Source organism: Rhipicephalus sanguineus, chromosome 11 (genome assembly GCF_013339695.2).
Source record: "Rhipicephalus sanguineus isolate Rsan-2018 chromosome 11, BIME_Rsan_1.4, whole genome shotgun sequence".
NCBI classification, from domain to species: Eukaryota; Metazoa; Arthropoda; class Arachnida; order Ixodida; family Ixodidae; genus Rhipicephalus; species Rhipicephalus sanguineus.
Genome location: NC_051186.1, coordinates 96525428 through 96546259, shown reverse-complemented (window position 1 = coordinate 96546259; position 20832 = coordinate 96525428). Strand labels below are relative to the sequence as shown.

The following is a 20832-nucleotide window of genomic DNA, read 5'->3' as shown; positions in this document are numbered from 1 at the left end:
TTCGCTAGATATCTTACCGTGTGCCCAAGGGGCAACTTTAGTGCGAAGAAAGTCTGCCCTGTGCGCTCGGATAAGGTGATACGGCTTTCGACTGCTTTTCTTGCGTGGCGCAGCATCACCACGAAGAGCGCAAAGGACCAGCAAGCAACATCGGTAAACAGGTTGCGCAGTCGTAGCTTCTACAGACGAAAGGAAAGCAACAGGCTGCAGCGATGGTGAACCACCTCTTGTCAGCCAAGATTGTAGGGCTCTTTTGCATCTGCGTCTGCAAGGCAACCAGGCATGTAGCAATTGCTTTTATGACTCTTGCATCTAGTTTTTGCAGCACCAGATACCGCTGCACATATAGCGACACTCCATTTAACAGACGCAGTTATTGTACGGTGCCGAATTTTCTTTCTACTACATGCTCCGCGGTGGTTTCCTGTAAAATCACTTCGGTGACGCATTTTTATGCGATTGTAATGCTTACTACACAAAGTTCGATGTCTGCAATATTTCGTCTGTGGTCCTCCTTCACACCGGCAGGCCAAATATTATCACGGTGTCCATGGTTAGAAATTAAGCAGTTAATATACGGCTTTTCTATGCCTTTATTAAACATTGGTGTCATTTATTGTAATTTCAATCATCAACGTTAAACCACTAGGCTTCGTTTGTGTCTTCAAGTTCAAGGACTGCAGACTATGACATATTACGTAACAATGGACTGCCGTTTTGAGTGAAGTCGAGTGAACACCAGTACAGCTGAGCGATGTAATTGTTGTTTTTGTTCCTAATTTTTTTTATGGCGGCGAGGAATGCAACTAACCTCACGTTTCCAAAGGATTAGACAATTTGACGATACTCTATTGAAATGAATCATTACAGAATTGACTCAAAGCAGAAAAGACGCATAGAGACAGAGGGAATAACAACAGCTGCTTAGAGTCACTCACACTGCACGGAGGGTGGGTGTGAGGAAGGGTGTGTGGCAATGAAAAAAAAGGAAGGAGAGGGAGATACAGTGGTAGAGATAAGCATGGACAAGTGCGAATAACTAAACACGTACGCTGCACAAAAGCAGCAGGTGGCGCTGTTAAAATCTGTGACCAAGATCCGTCAAATTGAGAAATCGTAGCGTGATTAATATCTTTTGGGTGGAGTTCCCTTGAAAGCACTGGTAAATCTGGAGTCATAGACATGGACTAGATGAGGTGTTTTTTTGCTGTCGCATCTGATATGAAGCAATCTGCCGATACTAGCGCCTTAGTTTCAAGGCTGTGTCTTGTTTTCAAGCAGGTCATGCTTGTGTCAAACCGACGACCGAGGAAGAAATGCGATTCCTGGCATTGGAGTATTCGCGGTGCCCCTTACAAATTACAACAACGTAAGTTCCTAAAATATGTGTGTTGGGCAGCATTTCTTTCTAGAGTGCGCAGTGAGGCTCACTGCCACTTCGTGACAAATTTCTAAATGTTCATATGACGTTTATTTGAGACTGTACAGCGCCATGGGCAGTAGACTTCTCGCTTTACCATTGAATCTACAATTCCGAATATGAAGTAAACATAAGCGTGTTCAGTAAAGCTGTATCACATGGGAACACCTGAAGGCAGCGAGTATAGACCAGAGTAGCTTGCGCCACAAGTCACACATGTTAAATAACCCCAGTTGGTCGAAGTTCTTCCGCAGTCCCCAAATATGGCAAAGCTCTGTATCATATTGTGGCCTTGGCACGTAAACCGGGAAAATATTTCACTGATTAGCACGTATCTAATTTCAAAACGGCTTCAAACTGTGGCCCGACTTTCATCAGAGTTTACCACTGATGGAATATTCCAATGCTACATCACCAAAATAACGCCTTACATAGCACGCAGCGTGCGTAAGACACATGTTAACTTCCATGAAGCGATGTATTTTACCATCACTTACTAAGCGTTGTTTACAATAACGACACGAAATAAGTGTGCATAAGAGCATATAATGAAGAAAGGTACAGCCTTAATTTCAGGAATAATTAGTAGTTGGTTATTATTTTGACAATACAATTTGAAAAAGCTACTTGTGAACTACACGACGCTGTTGTTGTAACAATTGGCATTGAAGTATTTTTGCACCAAGTTTGTGCTCTTTTTTTAAATTTCATTTAATCTCATAGATACAAAATTGGTTAGCAGGTCATCTAGCAAATAGCACAATCTATTGACAACAAACTAAACTCGCAATTACGTTCTCACCGACTGTTTCCATGAAATTTCGCCACGCAGCTACAGTACTACTGCGACCTGAACATTGGGTCTCCGTGGCAATCCTTTAAAGCAGCGCTTGATACGGCTGGTGCCAGCTGGGTGCTCTCCACAAACTGCAAAGCGGATCTGGAACTGTGCCGTGAGTAGATTGTGCTGTAATTTATGCCCGAACAACGCAAACTGTTACGAAGAGCCGGTTTTATTATAGCTGATTGCACTAGGCAAAGAGGAAAATAAAGTGTACACTAGAATGTCATATCTGCTGCCCCAAGCTCATCCATAACGGTAATCAGAATACATGAACACACCTATTAGACGCGCCAATTACCGCACTACAGTGAAACTTCAATTGAACGAGGTTGAAGGAAACTCATGAAAAATTTTTGTTGATGTGAGAGTTAGCTGGACTCAAACAGCAATGTCGTAGCTGGGTGTGTCCAGATAAGGTCGAACACGAGGTCCCGGTCACCATTCCCGATTTTGATGCGATTTGCTGTAGCTCTAGGCATTACACCCAGAACAATGGTTTCGCAGTTAGTTTTGCGAAAAAAAAATTTGTTCGCCTGAAAACAAATATACATGTTTTGGCCGCAAAAAAGACTTTTCCGCCAATTTCGCGATTTCTGAATTTTGAGCGCACGTAGGGAAAAAACGGTGCACTTTTTCGTCACAATATTTATTCCCCTTAAAGAACAAGTTAAATACAATCTTATGAGTCTAATATTTCCCTTGCTTGTCGAAGCACTTTTGAACGAAAAAATCACAAACTTGGCAAATCGCACAAAAAACCTTTATTTCAGGAATTTATTACTGCAAGCAAGCTAAAGTGAGGATAATGAAAATCGGTACATATTAGCTTTGATACTTTCGCTTTCTTTTAAAATAATTTACGTGGTTTTATCGTGCTCCGTTTTACTCGATAATTAAGCTGAAACGTAAGTGATTTACCAAAAACGCCGAACTTTGAAAATAATTTTCTCAAAAGGGCCATTTTTAATTTTTTTTTTTAAATCACTCTGATTGAAGTCAAGGATGTCGTCTACCATTCTGCCGAAAAAAACGTTGCATTATTTTGGTTGCTAACAAGTTATAGTGCGTAAAATGTGACCATGCCAGCCTAGCGGCCACGTCGTTCGTTATGTGCTGGAACTCGGATATAAGTTGTTAAAAATACTTGCACGTGACATAATCACAAATCAGCAGCTCCACACCAACAAATGCGCAGCCAGGTGTCATGGTTCAGCAAGCTTTGTCTTATGATCAGCTGCTTGACAAACCCACAGCAGCGGCCGCTCGATGCTGCGGGCGCCCGCATTACGTGAGTACCGCTTCGACTGCGGATGAGCTCCGCTTGCGTGCCAAACTACGCTCAGAGGACAAGCGCGAGAAGGAATGCATCACTGTGAAAGTTAAAGGCTGTTAAGTGCCAACAAATGTCATACTATGCAACGAAAATTCTGCGGCAATTTTCGTCAGATAAGTTCTTCTTCTGTAACCAATTTAGGGTTTGCGCCATTTTACGTGGAAGTAACTATTTCTTAGGTCTCACCGCTAATGGTACCATGCGAACCTCCCTTATGTTTACGCATGTGCAAAATACGAAGTAATATTCTAGTAGCGATGAATGCGTATGATACACTCCTGCATCGTCCCCATAGTGCTTCCACTGTGATAATCGGAATGCATCAATGAAGCATGTCATTATGAAATGCCCGCAATACAGAGAACAGCGCATTCAACTGAGTGATCGGTTGAACAGCCTTGGTAGAAGACCTCTCACAATGGGCAAACTACTGAGACTGTGGAAGGAAACCTGCAGAACGATGACAAAGCTTGCTGAAAATGCACAGGCGTCCGTTCCGGCGTGATAAAGCAGCCTTCCCGACGCGTGAATTGCAGGCGCCGCACTTCTCACAATGTGTCGAGTTCAGTTGAATTCAACCGCGCAACGCTAACGGTATAACGCGTGTGTGAACGTCCAACAACGACGGTAGGTCTCACGAACACGGAGAATCAAAACACAAAGTTGCTTCACCTACAACCGCAACTGGACTTTCACAATGCGAGAAGACAGCGAGTAATCATTACTGTAGTCGCTGCGTGCATGCGCCGCGTTACTTACCGATTGAGGTAGTCGAAACGAACGAAAGCGATGAACTCAGACAGCCAAACTAGAAGGCGAGACAGCGCTGTCAGCTATCTACGCTTGCCGCCTTTATTTCTCGTCCAACACGCCCGGGAACCGATACAGTTTCACACGTGAATCGTGTGCCTTGGTGTTGTCTCCACTGTTGCAGCAGGCCACTAAACCGCAATACTTCGAACCTCGCCTGCGCTTCCGCGTGGTCGCTTCTGCCATCGCGGAAATGCGCAGCTTCGCAGAGCAAGCCTCTCTATTCAACGTGCCGAGCTGACGGCCCCCCAGTTACCCGCACCTACAGAAGAACGCGTGCGCACGTGCGCGAGCGCTACCGTTAACGGGGCTGAGTCGGCCGCGCATGCAATCCAGAGCTTTCCGACAGAGCCGCAGCGCGGCGCTGTCGTCGCGCCGCAAACTTGACCTTGGGTTCCCTGTTGTCGCGGGCAGTTCGTTTTGTGCCAGTTGCGCTGTTCGCAGGAGTGCCGAACTCCAGGAATAATTGCTGCGTTGTTGGGTGCAATAACACCCACAAGAATTATTCGGGCAGGGGTTTTTACCGGTTTCCATTTAGAGAATATGAACGGAATTGGCGTGAACGGTGGATCGCACTCGTTCGAAGACAAAAGTAAGTTTGGTGAATAGATGGGGTATTGTTTTTTTTCTGGGGGGTTCATTTGCCCGTGATTGTTGGTCTGCCGAGCAACACCTCTTCCACGACGCCGTGAACGTGCCTCGTTTTGAGGAGGTCCTTGCCTTTTTCAGGTTAGCTCCTCGGAAGAAACTATATCACGTAGCTCTCTCTACCCAAACGCAATAATAATTGGCACGCTTTGCAGTGCCATGGCAGCAAAACACGAGTCGCGACGACGAAATCGGCTGCGCTGGTAAAGTCCGCGCAGCGAATGCAGTGCCATAGCCGTTCGATGGAAAGAGCTTTTTGATTCAGCGGCCGTGACAGTGCAATTGCTGGTATCGCCAGTTTCATGCTGCCACTGAGTTCGCTGCCGCGTTATCCCGAGGGTGTAAGCTGTGATTGCTTAGTGAGTGAGACGGCCAGCGTTAACCGTGCGCAGTTTCGCTCAACGGGCTCGTCACCTCCGATGTCTTTCCTCATGCATTTCATAAATGCAGCTCATGCATTTTATGTTGCCGCGTTCGCCTGAGGATAGACGAGGCCTAGCGAAATAGGAGCACACGCGCTAACGCTACGTTCTCTGACAGCTGCTAACAATTTGACGTCTTTTGGAAGCAAACGGCAAAGAAAACGCCTCAAGCGAAGCACCAAAACACGACGCAGTGGCTTGCTGCCGCCTGCGTCGTCTGCTCCATTATCCCGCCAAATCTGCTGCCGTAGCCGCTTTGGCACTGGAAGCAGCACGCGACTGTGGCGGCTCTTAACGTATGCACGGCGCCCATTAAGCGATATGCTCCAAAACGGTACCTGTTACAAAAAGCATACTTATCTTGCAAGCGGATGCCAAAATCCCGATCTACATCACGTGCCGCCAACCGCATTACTAGCCGCAAATATGTTTGGCTGTTGCTCACTGGCATACGCCTTTTAGTGCCACATTAAGGAGCCTGTGTTCGGCACGGCAGTCTAGTATCCTACCACAGAGCCACGCCAGTGCTCGAAAATACACTGGTAAGAGACATATATATATATATATATATATATATATATATATATATATATATATATATATATATATATATATATATATATATATATATACGTTACTTCAGTTGACTATATACTCATGGTAACAGATGTATCATTGCGTGTGCGAAGCGCAGATTAGAACGAGGCTCTAGCCCATGTGGACTGTGTAAAGATCAAGTGGGTGGTTCAAAGCTGCCTACCTATTACAAATGGCTCAGTCATAATTCTTCATCATCATTAGCATCACCATCATCATCAACCAGTGAACCAATGAGGTGTGTTGCTACATATGTACGCATAGTGTCCTACAGACGCATGGTTCGTAGCTCGCTACTTCGCAAAACGGAGAATTATGTGGCGTAGTGGGCACTTCGCGATAGTACTTGCAGTGGGCGCCCAAGGAGAGTTTACAAAGACCAATGCCACGCGCACAGGCGTTCCGTCCCTCACGGCGCGGCTGAGATGCTCGCCGAGAAGCGAAGCATTCCGAGCGAACGAGAAACAGATGCGAACGGGCCCTGATCACGCTATCACATTCCACTCTCAAAGGCGAAGTTGAAGTTCCCTTCAAGTATCACTACGGCTGTGCAGCAGATTCCTAATTTGCTCTTTTTTACGCAAAGCTCTCTTCTGCAGTAATGATTGTACCTTGATCGCAGTCTTACCCATCACGGTCGCTTAGCGGTTATGCTGCTCGACTATTGGCTCGGATGTCGCTGGATTTAATCCCGGCTCCGGCGCGCGCATTTTCGATGGCGGCGAAAATGCTTGAGGGCCGCGTACTTAGGATTAGCTGCACGTAATTGAATCCCAGGTGGTCGAAATTTCCGGAGACCTTCAGTGCGGCGTCCCTCATAATTATACTGCCACGCACGCTTCTTTTGCTATTCTTATGTGACTAGCCCGTTGCACGCGTAGCCGCTGCCTTGCTCAAGCCACGCCCTAATGTCTGGGAACCTTCTAGATTATGTTAGAATATTCTTATAGTCTTCAGCGCGAAAACGCGCGCAGCTGAAGTTATTCTGGATCTAACGCGGCCACCAGCCATAATGCTCGAATGTTCGATGCCGCATGTAAAATACCGACATGCCTTGCTTCAGATCAGTTTTATCGACAGCTGACGCTCTGTTCCCTGCTATCAGCGTACATTGTGTATTGTTGTAGTTTGACTTTCTGTTTCCCGACCACAAGTTCAGCCAAATAAAGAGTTTCTTGTTGAACGCGCCGACTGCTGCCCCTCTCGAAGTCACGACCCCGTGACAATATCATGGTTTTAGTATGGGTCCATCAACCCGAACAATCACTCACATTGATAGCAGTACCATTGCAATAATTTCATGCCTGCAGTGCTGTGCCAATGTGCAAATATTTGAGAACAAATATCGACAAGCCGCCGATTCAGGCTGATATGCGTCTTGGGCGTAGCGCTGCTGTAACTGACAGATAACGTGACGGAAGTGTCGCGAATGTAGTTTTTGCCACTCACTGGCGTGTTCCTATACTCTTACACACGGATGGGCTCATACTGATTTTCAAATAAGAAGCGGCGCTAGAAGAAGCAGACGAGAGGATACATGCATGTATATGCACTGTCGTCTTCGTCTTGTGCTACCACTGTTTCTTCGTTCAATATGAGTGTGTACGGACCAGCCCAATAGAAGACGCTAATACAGTGTTTATACTCTTTGCACGCAGGTGATCGCGACAAGTACGACCCACGCGGCTCCTTCACTCACGTTGACGGCGTGGACGTCGCTTCGGCGCCCTTCGGGAACGGCACAGTTCTCGGGACGGCGTCATGGGATCGACAGCAAGTGGCCGGCGTTATTGTGCCACGAATGCCGTTCCTGCGCATCGGTGACTTTGACGGCAAGAAGGACATCTTCTGGGGCACTCCATCCAACGCCGTTCTTGGACTGGAACAAGGCTCCCGCTCCTTCTTCGGCACCCTGGTGCGCGAGCGGCTCATCGCGGAGCCACGGCTTGGCTTGTACTTCAGTCGTGACGACACAGACAACGGAGAGGCACTGTTCGGTGGTAGCAACAACATGCGGTACGAGGAGCCGCTGACATTCTTACCCGCCCTCGGTTCATACTGGAATTTTCAGCTAGATGGGTGAGCAGTAAATTTCTCCAACTTGGATAAGCACAATACGGGCACTGAGTCTGCAGGCGTAGCCTAGAAGTTGGCTATATACACAGCGTAATTACATAGCAAATTGGAACTCATCTGACCAAGAGCAATCACCGCCCATATACTCCGTACGCATGGTTAACCAACGAAACTGAAACTGAAACCAATGAAAATGTGCGGCCCCGGTGTTCATCAATGGGTTAATCCCAACAGCGCACTAAAGTCTTTCTGCGTTATTGGTTACCAGCGTGGTCCTTAGCAAGCTGCCAGCTGCTCGCACAAGCAATGGGCTATGGCGGAGAGAATGACATCGCTGACGGCACAGCCAATGGCGTGCCTATCTTTTTCTTTCATTATTTCTGTAGTCGCTCAGCACTCGTGCAAGCTCTTCTTCATTTTTAGTGCACCAGTGGTGAGTACAGGGGCTTGCCCAATTTCTCTGCACATACTCGCTAGGAGTCCTAAGAGCGAAGCCGCTCTTGGTCGAGCTTTTCCTGTTCGGGATCCGTGGTAGCGCTTGTGGGAATTATAAACGGGTATGCGCCGCAGAGATTGGGTAAATCCCACTACACGCCACTGGTCCTCTAAAAATGAAGGGAACAATTAGCCCAACAAACGGGCATGCGCCACAGAAATCCCTGCGGCCCTGCAGAAAACTATATTCCTCCTATACGCGTACGTGCCACAGAAGTTGCGTAAGTCCTACTACAAACAACTTCCAGCAAAAAGGAAGAAGGGAACAGTTAGCCGAACAAGTGGTGTGCGCGTTTCCACAGTCACGCCACCCACACGAGATATTTTGTGGTTATATAAGGCGGTGGCTATACTACCACCTCAAAGCTTAACAAAGAGTATTTGATAAAGAGCAGTGATACAACATATCGGAGCATCTTAAGTGAAGGTTTCTTTGTTAATAAACCTTTGCATAAGAGTGGTATGGTCAAGATGCAATAGAACTATACTACCACCTCAAAGCTTAACAGACGGTGTTTAATAAATAAGAATGATACAACATATCTGAAACAGTTGCAAAAAATATAGAGGCTCTAGCCTGACGAAGGGAACGCCACCAACTTTGCTGTTTCATCGGTGTCCTCGAAGCGGAGCTGCTCTTTTCTTTTTTTTTAAAGAAACAAAGAACAAATTGTGGTTTGTCGTGGCGATATACAGCTTCCCTGTTAAGGTACAATTTGGCTATGTTTGGGATTGAGCCATTTACGGCAACAAAATCCTGCTTTAGTACTGTGCAGATGATATGCCCACATGCTCGCTTGTATCTCTACACAAGCGTATATAGCAAAAAGAGACAATTCCTTGCTTATTTTCGGGAATCGCCTGTAGTGCTTGTCCGGTTCAGTTGTTTGCTGATATACGATAATAAAATTGTACCATTAGTTATGACACAATAATCCCCAAAATTTCAATGATAGAAAGCTCACCTAGTTGGTAAGGATTCCTCATACACTTCAACAAATTTGGGAGAGTGTGCTTGAGCGACAGCGTCTACAAAAGACTGCTTTAAGATAACCCGAAGCTGAATCTTTCGCCGCAAATTTGCAGGACAAGATACTGCGTCCTTACGCCACATTTTTTTATGATTTTTAACGTTACTTCGCTAATAATTTGGATGCTTTAAGTTGTTTGAGCTTTTTCTTATATTGCCTGCCCCCATTCGAAAAGCGCTAGGCAAACCCTGAGCCTGCGAGCACTGTAATGAGCGTACTTTGCGTCACGTTTCACCCACAGCACCAGTGAAGCTAAATTTAAGTTTAAAAAGTAAATTTAAAAGGCCTTTAAAATGTGACAATGGGAACATACAGGGTGTTCACCAAACCGTCAATAATGAAAGAAGAGCTTTACAGCATACGTGGTGATTAACTGGAAATCACCTATATTGTTTTCGTTCTGACCACTTAAAATAAACATAAGGCGCTCAGGTCTAAGTTTTCACCGTTGCCTGCAATGCCGTGATTTTAGAGAGCGTATGGCAGCCAATCCATTAACAATTAACTAATCGCGTTTAAATTGTAGAATGCTCGACGCACGGATTTTAGGCTATGTGGGCCCGTATTCGCAAAAACACCTTACGCTGAAATTTTCCGTAAATAATATTTGAGCCAATGATCATGCGGGTCATACCATTAGCGAAGGTGGGGGTGCAATAGGAAAACTCACTCACGAAAGCTTTCTGCTATGGGCCACTGGAGTTCCTTAGGATGTTCATGAACCTGTGAACCCGCATCCTGCCTTCACTCCTACAAAAATGAGAATCGCTCACGTCAGCTAGAGTGCATTGGTTAACAGCTTTGCGCTTGTTTCTTTTTTTCACTTTTACATGTAAAGAATCGAAATGGGACCTTACGGCCGCTACTGCTTCGCGGGTTGCATCGCCAGGCCTGCCACAGCCGACCCTTACATAGGAGGGCCGCCCATCGAAATACAACGAATAAACAATGACATGGGAGCCATGAAAGTTGACAGTGGCGAGGTAAGGTGGTTTCACCAGCTACCAGTGTGTGTTCATTTTAATCCTGTTCAAAATATTTTACGGTCTTTAGGCGTTAATAGGCGTTAACATATCAGAGGGTAACACGAAATACAGGATACACCTCTGAGACATCCGCAAAACATTCACAACATCAAACGATGTTTATAATGTCAATCAAAAAAGCACAGGCTAAACTTTTCAGCATGGTTAGCGTATGAAATAAAATAAAGGACTCATGGTTCACTTTTGGATATCTGCTTGACTCAAGAAGTTCAATCTCTGCAGTGGATGCTGAACTGCGACGACATCAGCCGGCTCCACGACATCAGATTTACGATAGGGAATCGTACGTTCGTCCTGCGGCCAAAGCACTACATAGTCCAGGTGAGGGTTTATTTTCATGTATAATAATAATAATAATAATAATAATAATAATAATAATAATAATAATAATAATAATAATAATAATAATAATAATAATAATAATAATAATAATAATAATATATTAATAATAATAATAATTGGGCTTTACGTCCCAAAGTCAACTTTAGGAGTTGTTTTAGGAATTTAGGAGTTCGTGTATTCCTAAAAGATAATTCATGCTCCCGTGCTCGGCCGTTGACACATCGCCCATTTTGGCCCACGTACGTCTTTCCACATGACATCGGTACTATCTTTTTAGAATAAAGAAAAAGCGCATTTTCCTGGGCATTGTGTAGCCTGCAGTTGTGAGCCTCTGCTTCGTGAGTTTAAGGCAACAGGCAGGAGCAGTGGCGCATTAGCGCGAGAGTTATTGGAGGCGTTTCACATTAAGAAAACAGGAACGAATTGTATCAGTGATACGTCTGTTTGTCTTTTCCAAAATGAGACGCAGCAGGGGCGTAGCCAGAAATTTTTTTCAGGGGGGGTTCAACCATCCTTTTTGTATGTTCGTGCGTGCGTTTGTATGTGTGCGTGTGTATATAAGCAAGCAAAATTGAAAATTTTCGGTGGGGGGGGGGGGTTGAACCCCCAAACCCCCCTTGGCTACGCCCCTGAGACGCGGCTCTTGGACATAACAGTGTGATTTTATTTCCTTAATGACGCGCGCATGCGCAAATGATTGTATGTTGTTGTCTTCACCTTTAGAATAAACAGTTGAAGTTCAGCGCCCGAACTTTCTGCTTTCTCCTACTTCTTACTCGTGCCTTTCTTTCATAGTTTGCCCTAAAATGTACCCCTTCGAGTTGAACCAACACGCGCAGCAACAAGTTTAACTCATTTCTGTGTGGGTTAACTCCACAAGCCTTAGCGTGTGCGCCCGGTGGCCTGAGCCCGGACCGGCAAGCTCTCAGGTGCTTTTATCAATAAACTTTGAGAGCGCAGCTCTTAGGCGCCTGTTCCTACGTTGATCGGCGTCGGCGTCGTTGTAACCGGCAGTGAACGAGGACGAAAGAGAGCGAACGCGAAGCGCAGCGAAAGATGAAAGACAGCGATAGCGCGGACAGCACGAGGAGCAGGTAACGACAGTGGCGAGACGACATGTTCCGTGGAGGCCACCCGTGACACTACAGTAGTGTGCGCCGTCGTGCCGTCGCCGATGACGTCATCACTAAGGTATGCGGTCAGAACGTCCACCGATACCATATATGGAAATAAAGTAGTCTATGGACGGAGGCCTGTCTGCAGTGGCTGTTGTGGAGTGCGCCCACGCGGTCTTCCACCGAGGCAGTCGCACCTCAACTGGAGACACCTAAAAAGCTGCGCTCAGTATTCCCGTTACGCAGCATTGTTATGATTGGTGAATTTTTTCCCCGTCCACGCAGTAGTAGCCCACTGTTTCTTAAGCAGGCCCTCACAACAACACACCTTCTCTATTCACTGCGTGAACTTCTACACCTCCACAGAGTGCAGGCGTCGCAAGTTATCTGGAAGAAGGGACGCAAAGGGCATCGACTCCTTATTCAGAGAAAATTAAAATATAACTAGAACATGAATAGTTCGAAACAGAGGCTAGATTAAATTTTATCACTTGTAAAATATCACCTGAAATCACACGCTGCTGAATACAGATTCACCATGCAAGTGAGAAGGCCCCTAAGCGCAGCGTTCATATTGTACTTTCTACTCTTTGGTTACTTCCAGCATTTATCACAGCCCATAAACAAACCAAATGTTTAAGAAACAATCAATATGTTGGTGCCTTTAGTTAGCTGAAGACTGGGGCCGTTGCATTAACCAAAAGAGTTTAGTAACATAAAAAATTTGTGCACAAATTAATATCAGTTGAAGGGATGTAACCTCAACCTCTGTCCAGATGCTGGCCCACATCTAAAAAAAAAGCTTCGGATTTTATAAAAAAAATTCGGCAGATCCCACGTACCATGGAAGTCGATGTTATGCGAAGCATGCGGCGGGAAGGTGACTGTGGCGTAATTTTTTTTACTGAGCGAAACGTTACAAGATTACGCGAAAGGTTGGTATAAATTTGATACGCACACAGGCGTGCGCAGGGTTCCCCTTCAGGGGGGAGGGCGAAGGTTCGTCGCGGCACCCCTTTCCCAATTATGTCTATGTATGGCGCTGACACTACCCCCCGCCCCCCCCCGAGTCGCAGCACACCCCTCCCTATTTTGTCGTTGTGTGGGGCAGACTTTGCGTCCCCCTCTTAGGTGAATAGGGGGCGCCCCCCCCCCCCCCTCTGTGCGGACGCCTATGGATACGCACACATATATGTTGAAGAGCCGCATATGTGCCATATAACCAGTTTTTTACAGTTGGCTGACGCTGCCAACGGCAACGTGGGTATTACCAACACAAGAAGAGCTAAGCTGATATGTAGTGCTTATACTTGTCCCTATATGACGGAGTATGCACGCACGTTTCACGAACCCGTGTGCATGTGTGGAAGAGGTTCTTGACAGTTCTCGAACAAGGTCATCATCGCCGTGATCAGTGAGCATCAGCAGCTGGTCAGGACTTGTTATCGGATCCGGTCGTGATCGCGGTGACGAGGGGTGCATGTGTAGTGAAGTATGAGATATAGTACAGCTGTTGGAAATCGTGGATGTCTCGTTCATTGCGTCGATAAATTGTCTGTCGATAGAGCCGGCGACATGTCGGAACTTGAAGTCACCGTTAGTGTTGGTAAGGTATAGGCCGTCGAGGTTGGTAAGCCTGGTTAGTGGTAGGTAGGCCCACATTAGTGGATGTCACTTGTCGTATTCGTAGAGTATCTGGGAGTATGTGGCCTACGTAGCCTAGTACACAAAGCGGCTGTCAGTCAATCTGGCATCATCCTCGATCAGCATGAGGCCATAGCCCAGCCTCGTAAGAAATGAAGATGACACTGCGTCGTTCTGGCGGACTAAGTGCACGTTACGGTGCGATGATGTGAATATCATATGTAACTTTCTAGATATATTCCTCCGGGTTCGAGCAATGCTTCAATATAGCTTGCTGAATCACACGAATACAAATGTATTGTTTATTAGATTGCTATAAAAACGGAGTCAACACTGGAACCACAGACGTTAATCTGATATGACGCCTGTATCGTAGGAGTACACATCGTAGGGGTACATGTGTAGTGTTTATTGCTTTCTTGTAAAATTCGACAGCCAGCACCACAACCACAATTGAAGTTGCACCGACATTACGCCTGCATATTCTGTTTATCCAAACCAATTTATAGAGATGGCGTGGCTCTGCGGTAGAATACCTGAATACCCATAACAAAGGGCTGAGCCATAATTCTTCATCGTCATCAGTCGTCGGGTCAACAAAGTGCACATAATGTCTTACAGACGTGTAGCTTGTGCCTGGCTTCTCCGCAGAATGACGAATAATGGCCTAATAGGTGCTTCCCAACTTCACAAAAAATGTGATTTATGGCGTAGTGGGTACCTTGCTAGTGTACTTGCATTAGTAGCCCCAAGAGAGCTTACAACGGGCTCTAGAAACGCCGCTCTTCCAGCTTTCGCTGTGACTGTGCTGCGGTTTCGGCGCAGGCTTGGCGTTTTTTGTAAGTGTAGTAGCTGTGTGCGCATCGTGGGCTTACCGGGCACGTCGAAACACTGGCGTTTAAAGGGTAACTTATGGTGCGACGTAACGTCAGCCCTCACGTTAGAGTACACAAGTCAGTATTATCGAAACTAAATGCACTATATGGGGCAATGATGTAAATATCTTACTTAACTTTCAGTAACGTATTTCTCCGAGGCCGAGCAATGCTTCATTATAGCTTCCTGAATCACAGGAATAGAAATGTCAAGTTAGTTAGAATGATGCAAAAGCGGATCAACACTGGAACCACAGCCGTTAATCTGATATGACGCCTGTATCATAGGGGTACATATGCAGTGTTTATTGCTTTCTTGTAAAATTAGATAGCCAGCACCACAACCACAATTCACGTTGCAAAGACACTGCGCCAGCATAAGGCATTTTTCCAAAGCAGTTCAAGACCTGGCACGGCTCTGTGGTAGAATACCTGACTGCCGCGCAGAATGCTTGAGTTCGATTCCAGCTGGGGTCCTAATTGTCTACGCTGCTGATGTCGGTTTTTCTTAACGCTCTCGCAATAAAATTACTAATGTCTGTTCTCGCCGTTCCTGGGTAGAGTAAGCTGTCAATCGCCTGTGGCGCATACCCGTACACCGCGGCCCGTGGTAAACGGGTATGTGTCACATGTGTCTGGAGGAAAGGGTTTACGTACGCATCAGGATTTACACGTTATTCATGTCGTGATCCAACAGTCATGTTCACCAAATCCTCTTACCCTCGCATGCCAATTTTGGTCTAGACCAAGCTAAAGAGGCGATCATGAGAGCATCCAGACATAGATAGATAGATAGATAGATAGATAGATAGATAGAAATGCTCAAAGTGCCAAAGGTTAGCTAAGAAATGCTTCGCATTTAATATTTATTTATATTGACTAAGCCTAGCCACGTTTTTAATAGCATAAAGGAAGCCAAAGTACGAAAATCTGGAGCAACATTTCAATTACCTGCGATTGCGCTCACTCACTGAATACCTTTCGTTGAATAACTTTATTTTCCGCTTCGGTTTCCGTTAACTGATTTAAAACACATATGCCAAGTTGGCCTGTATGAATCCCTGGTGTAATAGAGGTCATTGTGTTTACTCATCTTTTAGGTTCCGCGAAGGGCAATACGCCCAAAGAAATTTTTGCGGGTTAATAAGTAATGATAATGATCCTCGTAATTGGGGTTGCGCACTATGAGAGCCAGCCCGATAGGTTTGTTTGACTTGTGCACACAACCAATTCGTTATGATTACCTTTAACGCAGCGCCGCACTCCCAACGGTAAGCGCTGCTACAGCGGTTTCATCGAGGCCGTCGCAAAGGGAGACGTCACGTGGCACCTGGGTCACGTGTTCCTGAGACGAGTCTACACAGTTCTCGAGTGGCCAAGGAATGGCTCGGGCTACGGGCTAGTAGGTTTCGCCTACGCACGCTGAACTCATCTATCAACTGCAAGAAACCGCGTTCGTCATTCACATAGGTCATCATAAACATTTTGTTTTAAATTTGAATATTTTTAACGAAAAGAGTGTTCGCGCAGGTTCGCCGCGCAGTCCTATAAACCGTTTAATCAGCATAGAACATGTGCGTGCACTGTGTGGTTATTTTCTCTGGAAGCGAAATAATGTTTATGCAGCATTTCCTATATTGTCCTATATGACAATATAGGAAATAGTTCCGGGGAATCTTAAGGGTCAATGGGTTCGCAAACTTGTTTTTTCATTGTCGTCATTGGCACCAGTCATTTTGAGAGAGAGAAAGAATTTATTTACAGAAAGGCAGAGAGGTCGGCCTGAGCTATAGTTTGCTCTGGCCTGCTACTCTGCTACTCTACACTGGGGAGGGGGGACAGGGGAGCGAAAGAGTGATGAATGACGATGGTAAGGTAGGGAGATGAGAATATAGTTCGTGACGCTGGGGCAAATCTAAAGACGTGCATTCAGTCCAGTGGCTTTTTTAATAAACGCATTTAAAGAGGGGTTGAAAGCGTTCACGTGTCGCACCCTCGAGTACATTGAAGGATTACGTTTCCAGATAATGTCATACCCAATAAAAAAAAAACAATAACTGAGCAGACATTCCATGCACGAGCCTTGCAAAGTGTACAGCTCTTACATTTTGGAGACTGCTTACTGCTCGCTCAAAAAATTGTTGCAAAATACAAACATTTTTCTGCACTTGCACGTGACATCTCTCTGAAGTACTGCACTTCAAGCACATCACTCACTCCCTCGGAGTCAAATGCTTCGCAGACACGAACGTGCAGGAAGACACGTGGTGAGAACGTATTCCTCTACGCGGACACGGGGCACCTCGACTGAAAATAGATGGCAAAGCGCATGTAGTTTCAGCCGGGCAGTTAGTGAAGTTGCCTCGTGGAACTAGGTCCTATGGCTTGAGCAACGAGCCAGTGAAAGCGAATAGAAATCTTTACAACGTGTCAGCACATGGCATAACGCTGCCTCGACTTCTGTGCGATGCTGCGAGTTGAGTGTGTATGCATGTTTTCTGTTTGTTTTGTTGCGTTTTTAACCAAAGAAATAGCAGTCCTCTAGCACCTACGCACATTACCTAACGCACGACATTTGGGCTGCGCATGCCCCTCCAACGTCGTAACAGCATGAAGATGGCGGGAGTGTGCCTCAGGCAAGCTCACTTCATGTTAAGAACCATGAATTATGTTCCTCCATGCCCGCATTCCGTGTACATGTAAGTTGCAATCCTCAATGTTCCACCGTTTACTTCATAAAAGGGGCCGGAATATATTAGAAAACAATTTGAAAAGAATAAGGAAGGAAGAAACCAAAGAGACCAGGCAGGTAGGTTAACCTACCTTGTACAAAATAGTGAAAGGATTTCACTCAAAACCGAAGTCCTTAAAACACACGAAAGTGCTTCATGTGCATTGTGGGCCTACAAGAGACGGGGACGGGGCTCCAGCAGCATATGCAAGAAAAGCGCCCAATCGTCACCGACTACGTCAGACGAGGTCTGCGGTCATTTGTTAGGCCATTGTCGTTAATTGAACTTTGAAAGACGAACACTTTTTAGCAATATGAAGGTACAGCAGATACAAGGCGCCCTGCTGAAACTACTCATAGAAAAGCTTCTTCGTCATTTTTCGTAATTCGGAAAATCATCCGTTGAGCACGACAGACGTGTGTTCCTTGCGCCTCATCTGTCCACCTTCTGTAATACTGTAGGATGTCCACCATGTCTACATTCCCTGCTGGCTCTAATGTCCCAGAGGCCTACCCCAGCGAGTTCATAAACAGAAGCGGTGTAAAACGCTGAAGTGAAATAAGAAGCCCAAATCGGAAGAGGAAATGGATGTAAGACCGGACGTGGGTACTCGGAAGTCACTTGTCTAAGCAGCAGCAAGCACGGTAAAAGATGAGCTTCAAAAAGAAAGCTTTAAACCATAAATTACTGTTGCCTACTAGCGCGCGATGCTGAGGACAAGCCGTACTCAGACATTTTTGAAAATGTGTTTCTTGTTCAGCTTGGTGAAACGGCGCATGCTGTGCAAAAGTACATACTGCATTGCTCAATGTGCCCCATTTTATAAGACATCGGCTTAACATAATTCGAGCGAGGTTACCGAATCTCAAGGCCCCATTCTTCTAGGTGTTAGCAACATCAGTTTCTCGCGCCTGACCCCCCCCCCCCCCCACGCGCTGCGTACGTAGAGAACTTTCATTGACATATTGTCGATACATCTTTAAAATTCACGCATTTCTATGTTCACCCGAACGTAGCCATTGTAGTTTCCAGTTGCTCATCATTCGCGAAAATACATCTAAGCAAACAACTGCACTTAGTATGTTTAACGAAAAAGCGGGCTGGAAAATCCTCTTGCACAGTGGCATCAGGTTGAATATGTAAGTGTGAAAAGACAAAGCGTAGCCTTGGATATGCATCATAAGTATATTCAATGAAGGTAAGTAAAATAAAAGTATAGTAAGACGTTAAAAGTATATTAAGTGCAGACAACACCATCTCTCGTAAATATTTCTTCCGCTTCAGCGGCACTCTACATTGGTGTAATAAGTAGTTAGCACAAATATCAGCATCTTAAATATCTGTCCATGAAAGTGTGTCACACGCTGAAGGCTTGTCGCATTACTCATGTCTTCGTCATACACTTATGCCCTCCTATGCTAATGAAAATGCATTTCATTTGCTCCCTATACGCCGGAAAGTGTGACGCGCTAATAGGCGAGCAGAACAGCTGTTCATTATGTAGCAACAGCTGTGTGTCACGTACTTCTTGCAAGATATAGAGCGAAGACGCGTTAAACCGTTCATTTTTTAGCACAATGGCCAAGAAACACGAAATGTACCTAGAAAAAAAGTATTCTTGCTTTACGACTTTTCTCTCAAAATTGCCACGAAGAAGGGCATGCAAGTTAGGACTGCGAAGTTTAGGGTGTCCCTAATTTTCAATGAAAACGTGGCTTCAATTCTTCGTATGCGCCAGAGCAGAAGGCGGCAGTAAATACACTTACGATTCATTTTGCTAGAAAACCGTACAGGTCAATTTAGTGCGCCTTAATTTTTGATCGAGTAATCTGGCAAAAAGCGCACGACGCTCTTCCGCCATAACGTTACCGCTGAAGAACAATGATCTGTTCGATCTGAAGATTCCAGGACCAGTAGTGGCTCATTGTTAAACTACACGCCTACGTAAGTAAAAATATTTTCAATTGGACAGAAAGGGAATTCAACAAGATTCATTATCAGTCAACGACATTCTTGAATGAACAATAGGCTATTTTGAGGAGGCCTTAGCAGTCTCTTGTGACACCGCATCACGAAATATCCCTCCTCAAAAGGTTACTACTCTTTACACCAAACATTTGCCTAGTGAAAACGGTAGATTGAATACCCGAGTGCGACTAGACAAAATAATAAATACGAAAACAGCATTGCCATGAATGAGAGTAATCAACGTGTGCAAAGACTACTGTTTCATTTATATTTAGTCACTTATTTTGGTGCAATATAAAACATTGATGAATGAAGAAACGACAACGTTATCCAGCCGTATGAGATGACAATTAGTGCAGGCTGTGCAGAATTGTCAATGGGAGGGCGATTCATGTGATACAGAGAAGTGAAATGAATTTCGCGGCAATGACGGCGTCATTTGTTCGGCGTAGTAGCGTGAGAAGAGAGAGCGGACGTGTATAATTAGGGCACCATCAAAAGTAATCGGTACTCCAGGATGAATAAGGCTGACCGAAAATTGATTTTTGACTAATTTTTCTTACCTAGGGCGAGGAGAAAATAACAGGCTGTGACTTTGAAGGCCTGACTAGGCGCCGCCATACAGTTACTCGCTAACCCCCCCCCCCTTCGCCCCCCGCTAACCCCCCGCTAACCCCCCGCTAAGTCCACGCTAAGCCCACGCAATACACACGACGCGAAAGCTCAGTCTCAGGCCACGCTTGGATCACGCAAATTTGTTTTCAGTGTCTTGCGCGCGCTTATTTTGTACCACATATTTTAAAGCTATAGGCTGGCATTCGCTTTCCCAAATGTAATTCTACAGCAGTATTTTTGTTATCAGTAGTGGTACCTCGAGGTTTCTAGCGTTGCTGGCACACGCACGTCCTATTTATGATATTGGCTTAGAAAATTAACGACACTGCGGTCTCTTGCCCTTTTTTGTTTACACGAAATTAATATGACCTCAACATCGAGTGGCCATGGTGGAATAATCTGAAGCTCCTCTTTAAATCCTCTGAGGGGCAGCGACACTAGGTAAAAACAAATCCAAAGTTGCGTAATTTAAAACAACATTTCCTAATTTGAAAAATGCAGCATCTGTGCCTCTCTAAAATTCTACGGCCGCTAAATTTCTGAAGCTGGTACAAATGTTCACTCTGATTACTTCCAGGTCGTGCATGATTGTCGGAATCAGCGCCCGAAATGAAAGACACTACGAGTATCACCTCGGTATTTTTCCTCTCGCTATTGTCGGCGTTGGGAAATGCTGAAAGTACTCGAACCAAGGGCAATGGTGAGCTTTACATTTTGCATGTTCAACCTCGCGGTTCATCACCGTGCCCTGCCGCGAAAAAAAGCGAAGCAATTCGTCAGAAATAGCGCGAAGGCGCACGACATGTTCAGTCGCGCTCA

General features: G+C 45.5%; 1 protein-coding gene across 1 annotated transcript; it reads left to right on the top strand.

The window, feature by feature from the left end:
* The first annotated feature begins 1276 nt into the window (after positions 1-1276).
* LOC119373419 (pepsin A-4-like) lies at positions 1277-16140 on the top strand. Its single transcript, XM_037643444.2, has 6 exons — positions 1277-1369; positions 2253-2373; positions 7733-8153; positions 10515-10659; positions 10945-11043; positions 15954-16140. The coding sequence occupies exons 3-6, from the start codon at positions 7876-7878 to the stop codon at positions 16122-16124; spliced, it is 693 nt and encodes a 230-aa protein (XP_037499372.2). The 5' UTR covers positions 1277-1369; positions 2253-2373; positions 7733-7875; the 3' UTR covers positions 16125-16140.
* Positions 16141-20832: the final 4692 nt, after the last annotated feature.

Excerpts from the sequence above, each read along its gene's own strand:
- LOC119373419 (XM_037643444.2), top strand. The coding sequence starts at position 7,876 with ATGCCGTTCCTGCGCATCGGTGACTTTGACGGCAAGAAGGACATCTTC. Across the intron at positions 8,154-10,514 it reads TGGAATTTTCAGCTAGATGG|AATCGAAATGGGACCTTACG; the intron begins GTGAGCAGTAAA and ends TTACATGTAAAG. Across the intron at positions 11,044-15,953 it reads CAAAGCACTACATAGTCCAG|CGCCGCACTCCCAACGGTAA; the intron begins GTGAGGGTTTAT and ends CCTTTAACGCAG.